A 14151-nucleotide genomic window follows, 5' to 3' on the forward strand; every position below is an offset into this window, starting at 1 on the left:
AAAAATCCTGGTAATTACTAGTGTGTCAACTGAAGTCTTTATGTAAATCTCAAGCGGGACATTTTCATGTTCAGAAGCCAAATTATCGGAATCTGAGTTGTCTTTATGATTAAGTGGCTTAGGTTGCATATGATATGACCGCAACTTTCACAGATACAAACCTTTGTCCCATGTCATCCCTTATCTTTTTCCATGTGTTGGCTGGCTCACCATACTGTTAAACTACCAAATAAAGGCAAAAGTGCTATAAAGCAAAATAATTAAAAAAGTTCAAGTACAAGTACAAGGCAGCAAACCTTTTCTTTCAAACCACAGGAATCTGTTTGAACCATTCACCGTCAGCTAAACTTACTGTATCCTGGATTCAGTTATTGTATTTGTGCAGGAATGCTTTGCTTGTCATACCATCCATATTCAACAGTAACTTGGGGAGAGTATCTGTTACATAACTGAAGCAGAGAAGTTTGAGAGGCTCAGAATAAAAGTGGAAGCGAGTAAAGTCACAATTGCTTCCTGAATGGGTCGAAACAACAATAACTGTGCCAAAGTTAACAGGCACTATTGAGGGTACACTGTGGTGGACAGCAGAGAGGGAGAATGAGAAATAAAGAGTAAGTATGTGGGGAGCAAGAAGAAAATGAGGCTGTGCTTTAAAGTGTTTACTACTACTAATACTACAGTTACTTCAAAGAGAGCCAGGAGGAAAGGAAAAAGACAGAACAGTGGAGGCAGCAGAGAGGAAATCAGCTTGGGACAGTCAGTTCCAGTCAGCTTTGGCCTTCGTCTGCATTCACAGCACTGAATGCTGCACATCAGGTTTTACGGGAGCAACTCAAAGACCTAGACCAGGCCTCTCTGCTTGGGGAATGCTCAGCATTTCAGGTAGCAGAGCTTCTCTACACAAAGCCACCTGTGGTGCACTGCCACACTGCCTCTACAGTCATTTACAATGAAAATTCCATTTGATGTTTAAGTCAACCAAGGCTTTATAGATTGTACCTTTACTATGCTGTATTCACCAATCAACTATTGACTTTTAAATAATATTAATCTATATCACTACTAGATTTTAATGTTGTTGGCCAAGGACACCAGTAGTTTTCATTTTCAAGAAACAGAAGGCTCAATCAATTTCTCTCATATTTACTCTGACATACTTCTATCGTTTAATGCTAAAATTATCAGTAAAAAAGTTGATTTTGAAAATAGCTGATACAAATCAATTCTCTGAATTCTCACTAAATTCTCATTTAGCGAGCATCCGGCCACAGCTAAATGTGAGCCAGTAATTGTCTTATTTGTTGGTTCAGGCTGAACATGTCTCCTCCTTTCCTAAGACATCCCACTGCTTTTTTTAGAATATCCTGCTCATACTGGCCGTAGCTGAAAGAATAGGTGCATCCTGTCTGTGTGCTTCCAAATGTTGATTGATTCTTACTGTGTTCATGTTTGTGTGGAAGACTCCTGGCACCAGCTGTAGATGGACTGACACACTACTGAATGAGTTCAGCTGTTTAGCCCTAACTTCTGCAGTTTACTGTAAACAGCCAGAATGCTGCTTTGTCAAACACAGTCTTTGTTTCAGAGGATTATTCCATATTGCCATATTTGAAGAAATTTTCTCAAGGGTTTATTGAGATACCGCGTTCACGAGAATGAGACAGACAAGGTCACAGTGACCTTGACCTTTGATCACCAAAAACTAATCAGTTCATTGTTGGGTCCAAGAGGACATTTGTGCCAAATTTGAAGAAATTCCCTTGAGGTGTTCACAGGGATGGTACAGACAGACAGACAACAAGAAAAACATAATGCCTCCGACTACAGCTATCGCCAGCACAGAGGCATGATAAAAAGAAAAAAATTAACAGCCTATGAATAGATCATGAAACAAACCTTAGCTGCAGGCAGCATTATTGTTGCTAAAAGGAAAGATTCTATCATATCTGACCTCTGTAATATCTGCACTGAAACTCAAGTATCATAGTGCCACTCTGAAACATTTCAAACAATACCCTTCCATTACTGGTTTATCAGCAATAGAATAATATTGAGAAAAGTAAAGCTGCTGGTGGAGTTGGGAATAATGTGACCTGGCAGAGGCAGTGTCCCTTTTAAACCCTTTGTCAGGGCTGAGTGATGGCCTCTGTGTCAGCCCTCCTTTATTTAAACTAGTAGTCGAGCTGGTGATATCTGTTAAAGTCGACAAAGAAACACAGACAGACCTGCTGTTTAACACACACACACACACACACACACACACACACACACACACACACACACACACAAATCAGATGCAGAGATAGGCTTATTTCCCTGTGTTCCCTCTGTGTGTGTGTGTGTGTGTGTTTGACTCGATACTGACTTTACACTTAAACAAAGCTCCCTCCGGTGAGCACTTCCTGTCTGCTGCATGGAAATCATTACAGCAGCTCCTCACACAGCACAAAGTAAGTCTCTAATCCCAGGGACAAACAGCCACTGTGGAGACAGAGCTTCTACACACAGTTACTGCTTCTATCTCCTGTAAGGGAAAAGGCCAACATGGGCTACATGGAGTCACTCCCTGTCTCCCAGAGCAGATGAATTTGATTGTGGTGATCGGAGCCAACCAGATCTCTGCAGTATGACAGTGTCACATGGACCCTTGAACCAAAGCCAGAGGAGGCAAACAAAAAAGCTCTCTGATGCTGCCAAGCAGGCCCTACTGGACAACACTCAGCTAAGCTCTTTCAATACATTGCAAATGGAAAAAATAACTAACAAACTAGGTTCCTCTACAGACAGTTTTACAGTTTGTAATATGCGATGATGTACTTAAGGGTGCACATGCAGAATGGGGACAGAAGCATGGCGAAGTGCAAAAGCTTGTCAAGCACAAGCACATTAACCACTAAAGATTGCAAATGCTACCTAAACAAATGAACATTTAAAAATGGTGACCGACCTCCAGATCAGTGTGTTATTGGTAGAGCTACCCCCTGAAAGTCAGAGATTCTAACCATCAGTTGGCAACCCCGCAGTCGAATGAGATTGCTTCAAGTCGAGCAGTCTTTTTTATGCCTCTATGCTGGTGATGTTTTGGGTTGTCCATCCGTCCATACGTGCATCCATACAACATCCATTCGTCCTCTGACCTTTTTTTGTCTCATTCTCGTGAATGCGATCTCAAGAACAGCTTGAGGAAACTCCTTCAAATTTGGCACAAACATTCACTTGGACTCAACGATGAGCTGATTAGATTTTGGTGGTCATAGGTCAAAGGTCAAGGTCACTGTGACCTTGTCTGTCTCACACTTGTGAATGCAATATCTCACGTGCACCAGTCCACTTGGACTGAGGAATAACCTGATTCGAATTTTGTGGTCACAGGTCACAGGTCAAAGTCAGTGTGACATCACAAAATGTGATTTTTGGCCATAACTCAAGAATTCATATATTAATTATGACAAAACTTCACACAAATGTCTAATAGGATAAACTAATTAAGTGATGACATTTTATATCCATGAGTGTTCGGAAGACTGGAAAAGCGCACAAAAGTACAGTCCATTTAAGATGTTGGTAACAGTTTTAATGTGTTGTTTAAAGCTTGCTAACTTGTCAGGATGGCTGGGGTAAAACACCATTTAAACTGTCAACATGTATGCACATATTTTTAATGACATTGCCTGTAAAAGGGTCTAGGCTATATCTCACCTATATCTAACCTTTGGTAATGCAAACCTACATGACACTAGCGGCTCCACAAAAAAAAAAAAAAAAAAAAAAATGTGAATGTGCAATAGTTATGGTAGCATAACAACCTATCACAGTTTACAGCATGATGACTAGAGGAGAAATGGCAGAGCATAAAAAATAAATAATAAACAACAATAAAAAATAAACAACTCAATCATTTAGGATTTTGCTAAAAGAGATGGACATTGTCTGTTGATTTATAGAGATCCCAGGGTACATTTAGCAATTCTATGTTCTTAAAATTAGTAATATTTGTTGTTGTTTTTTTTTTTAATAATATGTAATATTGTAAAGAATATTGTTATCGCAAAAATACCCTGAAATATTGTGACATAATTTTAGGGCAACGTCGGCCATCCCTAATACGAATGTGTTGTCGCTGCATTTTTTTCTGTTGCCTGCATCTAGGCGCTGTCTCAGTGTCGCAAAATAGACTGCAACTACCAAGAAGGACAATGATGTACTATAATCCACCTCATACACAAACTAGCAAAAGAAGGCTTACCTGACAATCAAGAAGCTCTGTCCCCCACACATGCAGCGCAACCCTGGATTGGTATGGTTGATTGGTTGTGTAACACTACTTGACCCGAAATCGATATAAATGGTATTGTCTAAATCTATGTCTTGCTTGAAATGTATCAATATATTGTACATATTCGTTATATCTCCCAGCCCTAGCCTAGTCTACACAGAGTCTACATCTCTAATATAGAGCAGATCACAGCAGCAAATCCTTACATTCATTTTCATTTATCAACTAACCATTTCTGCACCTCTATGATTTAGTAACTATTAAGTTTTCTGTGGACATTAGTTGGCTTTATATGGCATGGGCTAAAAAAAAGCTTTAATAACAACCACGATTGCAGCAGATGACTTATTACCATGACTAAATTACTATTTTGACATAAATATTAATTTAATTAACTCATTCTTTGCAATCACTTATACTTTGCTATTTTTATTTAATCGCTGTTATGCTTCCGTCAATGAACTGAGCGCCTCCTACAGATTTATACATCACAGGTCCACCAGGAAGTGAGGCATAATGGCCAATGTGCTACTGGAATACCTTTAATGTGAAGCATCTCTGCAGGAAATGTTGAGTGGTTTAAAAAAAAACAGCAAAGTGGACATGACTGTAAAGAGTTAATCAATTAAGACATTATTTCTGTATAAGAAAAGAAAGTGAGAGAGCAGCAGAGTGGTGACTATGACAGTGGAAATGTTCATTAAGCTGAGAAATGATCCTCTCTCTCCCATTAAGGTGGTGCTCTCTATAGGCTGAAACTTTTCAAATATTTCACAGCCACACCTTTATCCGTGACATCACAGCAGGTGTTTTTCCTCTCCCGGCTGATAGTGAATGACTGTGACAAGAATTTAGGTGTGGTCGGATGTGTGACATTTTAAACAAGGCACAATGGGCCTTTAATGGACTATGAGGAGTAACTCAATCAACAGTGGAAAACAGGGATGTGAGTGCATGTATGCTGTCAGCATGTACTTTGTTTTCCAAATGACATTTAACTACAACACCTACCAGATTCAAACAAGCTAGTCTACTTGGTGTCAGATGTTAAATATTGAGTCAAAACATTCAATGAAATTAGAATGTAGAATTAATATCACAAACACTGCATAACATGAAAGACACACAGTCTGAGATGATCATGCCCTGAGATGCAACTAATTTGGCTAACTAAAAATCACTTATATGTCTAACCATACATCTATTATCTATATTCAGCTAAAGCCTATCCTTGCAAAAGGTGGGGTCTATCACAGGGCTGACATTTAACATTCACACCTACTGGCTACTTAGGATCACCAGGTCACCTAACCTACTTGCATGTCCGTCAGTGTAGAAGGAACCCACACAGACACAGGGAGAACATGCACACAGAGAGGCCCCAGGAAAGACCAATCATTGCATTCGGACCGAATGCAATGATTGGTCGGAGGTTTCTCCTGTCCTGTCTGTCTTCCCCACGTGGAGGCCTCCAACTGACGTAACCACTTGCGCAGCATCTCCCCACCACCACCACCTACCCCCGCCCCCGAGTCTGTGAGACAACAAATATGCTAGTAACAGGGACTCTTGTGGATATAAACTATAAACATGGTGCAACAACAAGTAAATTCTTAAGTGCAATAGAGTTGCGAGTTTCTAATAGACATTAGAAACCGCTGCAGAGATCTAACGCTACAACCAAGAGAGCTCAGGATGTGTAGCAAGCTTGGCCTGCTACGTCGAGCTATAGCCCTGAGATGACTGTGCTTTCGCATGGAGCTGTCCCGACAGGGAGACGCTGGAGCGCTGTGACAGGACACGGGAGCAGAGGAAGCGCAGAGGGGTTAGCTCTAGGCTAAGAGCTAATCCCATCAAACCAGCTGTTCCCAGCGGCCTTCTGGCGAATGTCCACTCACTGGACACGAAAATGGATTACATCCGACTGTGGAGATCCACTCACCGAGGAGTAAGGGACCGCTGCGTCCTTGTGTTCACTGAGACATGGATGATTGGTAACATGGTAGCTAACGGGGCTAACACTACATAGAGCAGACGGGGAGGCTGCATCATCTGGTAAGCTCCGTGGTGTATACACAAACAATTCATGGTGCTGTGATGTGAAGAGGATCTCCCAGTTCTGCTCTCAGGATGTGGAGTTTTTGACTGTGAAATGTTGACCCTTTTCATCTTACTATTGCACTATATGTTCTTTCTTATATGTTGCACAAATTGCTTTTAAATGTTTTGTTTCATTTTGCTTGGGGTATGCGAAATGTCGCATGCCAATTGCTATTGGCTAACATTAGCCTACTGTAGCATAGCCTCTGAAACATTAACGTTATCTTCCTTGTGTGTTTACTTACTAGTAACGTTAACATTACTATCTAACGTTAGCACTCTAACCTTATTCTAAAACTCATCAGTCATCACTGACTGAGTTTTAAAACTCAGGGGTTGCATTTGTAACGCTACAATCGCTGTCCTCTTCCGTGTATCTAACGTTACCTTGCCAACGCCTACGTCTATCATAGACGTAATGAGGACGTAATGGAGGAGGGGAGAGTAGGCCGCTGGAGGGAGATGGATTGCAGGAGGAGGGGGATGGGACTTTGGAGGGAGGCGGGAGTTGTGGATGTTCAAAATTCAAAAAAAGTGCTGTGTGAAATGCAAGAAAGGTAAGAGTTGCTTTAAGCCAGATATGACTGAGGTTTTCTGAAAAAGATGATGGTTTGGGTTATATGAAAAGATTTCTTCCAGAAAGGGCTCTCTGACAGAGAAAGCCCTGATGGTTAACTTTTCCCATTTGCTTTTTATTTGTCAGTGGATTCAATTTAATGTGAACTTTACTGTTCTCATTATTGTGTTTTTTATGTGTTTTATGGCCAAAAGTTAAAAAAAGAGGGGTAGCAGCATCTTCCGTAACAGATTGTGTTAAATGGGCATTTAATATCACCTAATATCGAATTAAAATCATATCGTGGCAGACTTCATAATATCGGAAAATATTCTACCATTGTCCAAAAAAATCGATATAATATCATATTGTGATGAAACTGGCAATTTACACCCCTAGTATGCATGTGGTTGCAGCTACTGCAAATTCACGCTTGTTTTATGGTCCTTTTCTTCCATATTATTTAAATAATAAATCATTCTATGGTGTAACCAACACAGCACTGGATACTGTCAACATACCAACTGCCCTCTCATTTAGGCCAGGCCCACATGTTACAATGAAATGAGATAAACTGATAGATGAATTGTTATGACTAAAACATCTTCAATTAGCTAGTGAACTTTTTTTTAAAAAAAACTTTGATTGCAACAGAAGATTGAAAACTTTAAGACTTGTAAACATGTAATATGACCATCATGACTTTTTAATGAAATTTGGGGGGGGGGGAAAAAGCTATGAAAAACAACAAGACTGGCTTGAACCTTAAAATGAAAAGCAAACCGGAATCATATTTATCTTCAGTCAGTTACAGGTACAAATCACACAGACTAAAGTGCAGAAATATCAAAAAGAACAAATGTCAACACCTGACTACAGCTCTGCTCCTCTGAACATCTAATCATCTGAACATCAGTGATCCCTGCCCGCTAGCAGTTGGCCACTGGTAGACACCTCACTCTTCTAAACATCAAGCATCTTCTAAACCCAAAATAGGTCCAGATAACCAACACACTTTTCCTCTTTGACACTAAAGTCACCTCTTGCTCTTAGATATTTGGCTCTGCTGAGGTCATTTTCACACAGTACTGTGAGCATCATAGTTTGTATGTGGCATTTTACAAGTTGTTTTCTTCATCTATTTTCATTTGCATGTTGAGTGGAGCAAAGGGCGGCTGTGGCTCAAAAGTAGAGTGGGTTAAGTGTGTTAAAAACTGAGAAGCAAGTGGCACCTTGTATGGTAGCCTCGGCCACCAGTGTATGAATGTGTGTGTGTGAATGGGTGAATGTGACTCGTAGTGTAAAAAGGGCTTTGAGTGGTCAGATGACTAGAAAGGCACTATACAAATGCAGGTCCATGTTAAAGGGCATCATGTGTGCATGTGAAGCCCACAGCCTAGATGCTGTCTGGCTCAGTGTGACACAGTGTGACAGAATGCTGACCTCACTGTTTTATGCAAAATTTGATTGGCTCTATCAAAATTAGGTCTACATTAAGTAATCCATCTGCGTGGACTGAAAACTAATGGTGTTCCATCCAATGAATGCAAAACAAAGGGGGTGCCAACATAAAATCAAAGTTTTCTAAAATATAAATTTCTCCCTTTTAGTTTCTGAGACTGCTCAAAGAAAAACACAAGATCAGTTATTTCCAGAGCAGATGTGTAGGATGTAGCAAGTGAAATTTCATTTCAAGTGGACTTTAGGCTATTAAAGAAATTAAGAATTTACAGGAATGAGAAAAAGTGTGTCATCTTGACGAGAAAAGCATAATCTTTACAAATGCTTTGCAAAGCCATGGTAAGAGTGTAAACTAATGAATCCAGGCTACTCTTTTAATTCACTGAGTCTTGAAGCTTTCTTTTCAGATCAATATAAAGCACATATAGTCAGCGAGACACTTTGACTTTGAGGGCATCCAGCAAAAAAGTTTCTTAACCTGGGCACTTAAAAAAGGCAATCCATGACAAAGACTGTAACCAGGACCTTTATATTTTGTACATAGAAAGTGGACAAGCAGCTTACATGTCTGGTCTCCCTGCGCAGTCCAGATGTGTTCCTCAGCCAGCAGCGGCTCAGCTCACTCAGCTCCAGGATGGGTTGCACCTTCAGCCTCACCGTGTCTCCCGACTGACGAATCATCTCCACTATCTCGTCCCGGCTCTTGTTCTCCACATTGCGTCCATTTATCTCCACCAGTCTGTCGCCAGGCACTAGTCCCAGCGCCAGATCCTTGGTGCCAGCGCCAGGCTCAGCAAAGTGGACCACACGCCTGTACACTCCTCCATCAGGACTGCGGTCCAGCATAGTGGTGCGACGCAGAGAAAATCCAAAGTCACCGGTGTTGCGGCGTTGGAGCTCCAGCTCACGTATTTCTGGTTCACTCGGTGCGACCACAGCCGGCAGCTGCAGCTGTGCAGGGAAGGTCTTCTCGACCACTTCAGGAATGTAGACTTTTTTAGTGGCTGGCGCTGCTTCAGGCTGCTGCCTTAGGCTGTGCTTACGAAGCATGCTGAAAACTTTGCTCTCCACTTGTGGGGACGGGGCAGCAGAGTTCTGGCCCGAGGGGGTGGAGCCCTCTGAGGGGCTCTCCTCTTTACTCCTCTGGGAAAAGGAGAAGCGTTTCATCATCTGACCCACCTGAGAGGAGTTCGTCTTGGCAAGTGAACCAAAGTGAGCCACGCGATCACGTACTGAGCTGCGGTGTCCGTCCTGTCCTCCTCCGCCCTCACCCTTCAGGTCATCAGTGGAGCTGGCAGCGCTCAGCTGGTCATCCAAAACCATGCTGCTTCGGTTACTCAGGCCATCTGATTCAATGTCAGTGAGGGTGAGCTCGTTGCTGCTGGCCACTTTGATTGGAATAGGGTTGGAGATCTCCAGTTTGTTCTTGGACTCACGCTTGGCCTCCCTCTTCAAGTTGAAGAAACCACGCCGCATACTCATCTCTTCCAGGCTGCGCAACTCTGCTGCCGACATCCTCTCCTTTTTATCCTTCTTCTCCTTCCTACTCCCTTCTCTCTCCTTATCCTTTTTCATCAGATTGAACATGGTGACAACTTAAATGCAGCGTTTCCGTCCACCGTGGCTCTTAATCCCTACAGAGGTGGAGGTCCAGTTCACAGGTGCTTTTGTTGTGACCAACAGGGACGAATCCCCTGAGGAGAGACACAGAGAGCAAACTGTGTCTTACAAAACTTACAAAATAGTTAATATTAGAGGATAAAAATACTGTTGATTTTCATGCAAAAGTGGACATGAAAATTTTCAATCAAATAATTAATTACTGATGTGACAATATTCTGGGACTTTCAGTGCTTTTCAAAGATTTTTATCTAAATCAGTACCAGTGTTGGTATATGATGATTCCTTGATTGTTACACTCAGCTAAAAGTTGTTGTTTCTCTTGACTGTAATGTTATCTTAAGTAAGAAGATATTTAAGATATATGTCACAATAATACATTGACCAAATCCCAGATATCTAGTCACAATACAATACAATATTTACAATAATTCTGATAATGATTTTTTCGTTTATGTCATTTATTGAGCTAGGGATAAGTGACATAGAAACAAATCCTCTACTGTTCAAATAAAATGAATAAAGGCAGTAAAAAAAAAAGCAGTAATAGCAGATTAAAAAATGTTCAACTGTTGCTGCATTACTCTTTTCTATATCGGTGTAAACTCTTTGTTTAGGTTTTGGACTGTTTTTCAGCCATAATAAACTATTTAAAATAGCTCACCATGGGCTCATTTTAACTATTTTCTGTATTTCAAAAAATCAAATACTTAATTGATACTGTAAGAAGATATTTTGTGAAATATTATCAGCAATGCACAATAACATTGGCAGGTCATCGGTATCAGCCAATGTCAGCTTTAAAATGAACTATCCGAACTGGCCAACAATGAATGAATATTACATACACTGAAAAGCCTTCTATTTCATGTCTCCATTTGCTGGTGGGCTATCATGATAAGAGTATGCATGCATAATATGATATTTATTCCACTACAGAAGAGACTTGATGATCACTTAAATTAGGCGGAGAAAAGGGATATATCAATATTGGTATTGGTTATTGGCCAACTAAAATGTTATATATATAGGCATATGACATATCGGAAAAAAAAAAACAAAACAATAACTTGACTACAAATTGTGGTATCAGTATTATAACAATGTATTGCCCAGGTGTAGATTCATACTTGTTAAAATGGCAAGCAGAAGTGGCAAGCGTATTTATCCCACTTCCCACTGGCATCTGACTATTGTATACATTGTGCACTTCATTTACTTTGCAAGACAATAAAAGAGCATCAAAAGTCCCACAGCATGTTGTAACTGTCCACATGTGTAAATTCCAAACCTATGTCACTGTGGACCTCCAACACTCTTACATTACTGAGGCCCATTGGACGAGCTTGGCAGGAGCAAAAAACACATTCCTGGCCTCTTTTTTTAGCTGGGTCTCTCCAAACCCTCAAAAATCAGGAACTCTTCCTGCCGCAAACTGACACATGTAGACATGCAGATACACATCCTTCAGCCTGGTTCTCATTAGCAGCTGAGAGACACACACAGACTCCTCTGCACAGGGCAGCACAGGCTGCAGTCCCAAACAAACAAACGCCTCCTACTTTGATAATAGCACAGGTAATACTGACCATGGATCTCTCTCATCAGGAAAACTTCCAGATAGGAGGTGTCACAATTTAGCACTGCAAACACAACACAAAGATACTAACGAAGTAAGAGCGCAGAGCTCTGGTAGCTGAAACAATACGAATGAGTGTCTTAAAGTCAAATTGTGATTTTACCAAAATATGGTTCTACCCTGCGGATTATATACAACCCGATGTGCCAGGGCGCCACAAAGTTTCCTTAAAGGTCTTTGTCGGTCATTAGCTCTTGTCTTTAACAACATGCAGGGCCATCGTGAATAGACAGCTTTTGTATCAACATTAGCGTCATGTTGTGCCGATAATAACCTGAGCTATGGGACATTAAAACACTCAGGGTCACAGTACTTTAAGCTCTCTTGTCTTTATCTACTGGCTGCTAAGGTTCAAACGATGCTAACAGCTGGCACACTACCATTCACACTGCAACATTTATTAGCCCCACTCCGCATTCAATGTAAAATCAGGGGACAAAAAGCATGACAGCGCTAAAATAGGTGTAGCTTTTCGGCTACATTAGCTAACTGAGCTACCGTTTCGTAGGTGGGGGTAATGTAAACCTAATGACAAATATTTGCGTTTTTATTCCACCGCAAACAAAAAAAGCTCCATAAACACAAGCCAGCCGTGGTTCATTGAGATTTTGTTGAACTTTCCAGTGAGCCATCTAGCTAGATAAATAGCCTAACTGGCTCGAGCCACAGCCTTAGTTCTTTGCCCTCATTTTTGGTGAAGCAAATCCTGGAACAACACAGAGATCCTGTGAAAATGGTCCAGTCAAACCGACTGACTCTCTGCCTCAACACTGCTGTCTCCAAACAAAAAGCGTTCCCTCATTCTAACCCCACATGTTCGTTTTAAGAAGAAATACTCACTGTTCTCCAGTACAGCAAAGGAAGCACCGCTGGTGCCTTGTTAATGGGTGCAGCTCGGCTGTTAAGGAACAGAAGCCGCAGACTGGCTTTTAGCTAACGTTATCATAGCTGGCTGCTCCCAGTCCTACTCCTAAGTTCAACAGCTAAAAGTGGTCAACCAGCTTCCCCTGCTGGACATCGATCGGAGCTACAGCCTGACTGTTGCACTGCTCTGTGTGTGTGTGTGTGTGTGTGTGTGTGTGTGTGTGTGTGTGAGGGGGGTTCTATTCTTCTTTTTTTTAACAGACTCCATAGTTTTTTTTAAATATAGGCCTCTACCAAATGACCAAATGGTTAAGATTGCCCTTCGTGGTAACAGTAAACCAGTAAAAAAAAAAAAAAAAAAAATCAACATTACAAATCACACATTGTTATCATGCTTGTAATAAGTTCGTATACCAACATATATCAGTTGGATACCATGGATCTTGTAGTTTTATTATTACCATTACAGTACTTTGAAAACATCTCAGAAATGGTGAAAAAATCATACTAATACAGTTTTTTTTTCAACAAATGTATAATGGAATACCACTGAATGTATGGTAATAACAACAGTGGATATTCAACCCTTTTTTTTAATCTTATAAAAAATGTGAATTTATTAGCTTAGCTTCACTATATTTACCATAAAAGGACACTTCAGTCGTCTGGTTGAGCACGGCTTTAGACAGCAAAATATTCATCATTCATTCATCTTCTAACCGCTTCATCCTCTTGAGGGTCGCGGGGGGGCTGGAGCCTATCCCAGCTACATCGGGCGAGAGGCAGGGTACACCCTGGACAGGTCGCCAGACTATCGCAGGGCTGACACATAGAGACACGCTCACATTCACACCTACGGAAGAGTTATCAGTTAACCTAGTCCCCAATCTGCATGTCTTTGGACTGTGGGAGGAAGCCGGAGTGCCCGGGTGAACCCACGCTGACACGGGGAGAACATGCAAACTCCACACAGAAGGGCTCCCACGCCCGGGATCGAACCTGCAACCCTCTTGCTGTGAGGCGAGAGTGCTAACCACCACACCACCGTGCCGCCACAGTAAAATATTATACTTATGAAATTATTTCATCATATGTAGGCTATTATGGATATCATTAAATGTATCATTCAACAGCTATGAATGATAAGAAGATTTTAGCAAATAGTCATTTTTAATGACATCAGCTTAGTTCACTACCTTTACCAAAAGGACTAGTAGAGCAGTAGAACTGGTTTGGTTGAGTTAAATTTAACACATTTTTGAAGATGTAGTGACACAGAATGTGCTCTACCAAATGGTTGAGCAGGGTGTTATGGCGTAAGTATGCTAACCCTACCACGCTAAAATTAAGATGTGTTAACATTAAGCTAAAGGCTCTGCTGTGCCTCAGAACAGTCTTACAGAGTCTTGTTTACATACTGAGCAAAAAATTAAATGCAACACTTGCATTTTTGCTCCCATTTTTCCAGGGGCTTAAGTTAAAGGGACATTGTGTAACATTTTCAGTTGTTAATTGGCAGATATCGATGTCTGCATTCATAAATATGTCATCATTGGTGTATTATTACTTCCGCCAATAATCTGACTTATTCTCGTAAAAGGAAAATTTCGGATTTTTTTGTACATTGTGCGGGTA

At 41.0% G+C, this 14151-nt stretch overlaps 1 protein-coding gene across 2 annotated transcripts in view; it reads right to left on the reverse strand.

The window, feature by feature from the left end:
- myo18ab (myosin XVIIIA b) overlaps positions 1-12627 on the reverse strand; it is a 241528-nt gene extending 228901 nt beyond the window's left edge. The window contains exons 1-2 of one of the 2 annotated variants that reach the window (XM_049576734.1): positions 12493-12627; positions 8958-10087 (exon numbers count right to left, since the gene is read on the reverse strand). In XM_049576734.1, coding sequence (XP_049432691.1) covers positions 8958-9980 — 1023 coding nt within the window. In that variant the 5' untranslated portion in view covers positions 9981-10087; positions 12493-12627. Of the gene's footprint in view, positions 1-8957; positions 10088-12492 lie in introns of those variants that run through there. The other variant, XM_049576732.1, reaches the window with a different exon arrangement.
- Between the last annotated feature and the right edge of the window lie 1524 nt (positions 12628-14151).

The sequence above is a fragment of the Epinephelus fuscoguttatus genome, linkage group LG5 (assembly GCF_011397635.1).
Source record: "Epinephelus fuscoguttatus linkage group LG5, E.fuscoguttatus.final_Chr_v1".
Taxonomy (NCBI): domain Eukaryota; kingdom Metazoa; phylum Chordata; class Actinopteri; order Perciformes; family Serranidae; genus Epinephelus; species Epinephelus fuscoguttatus.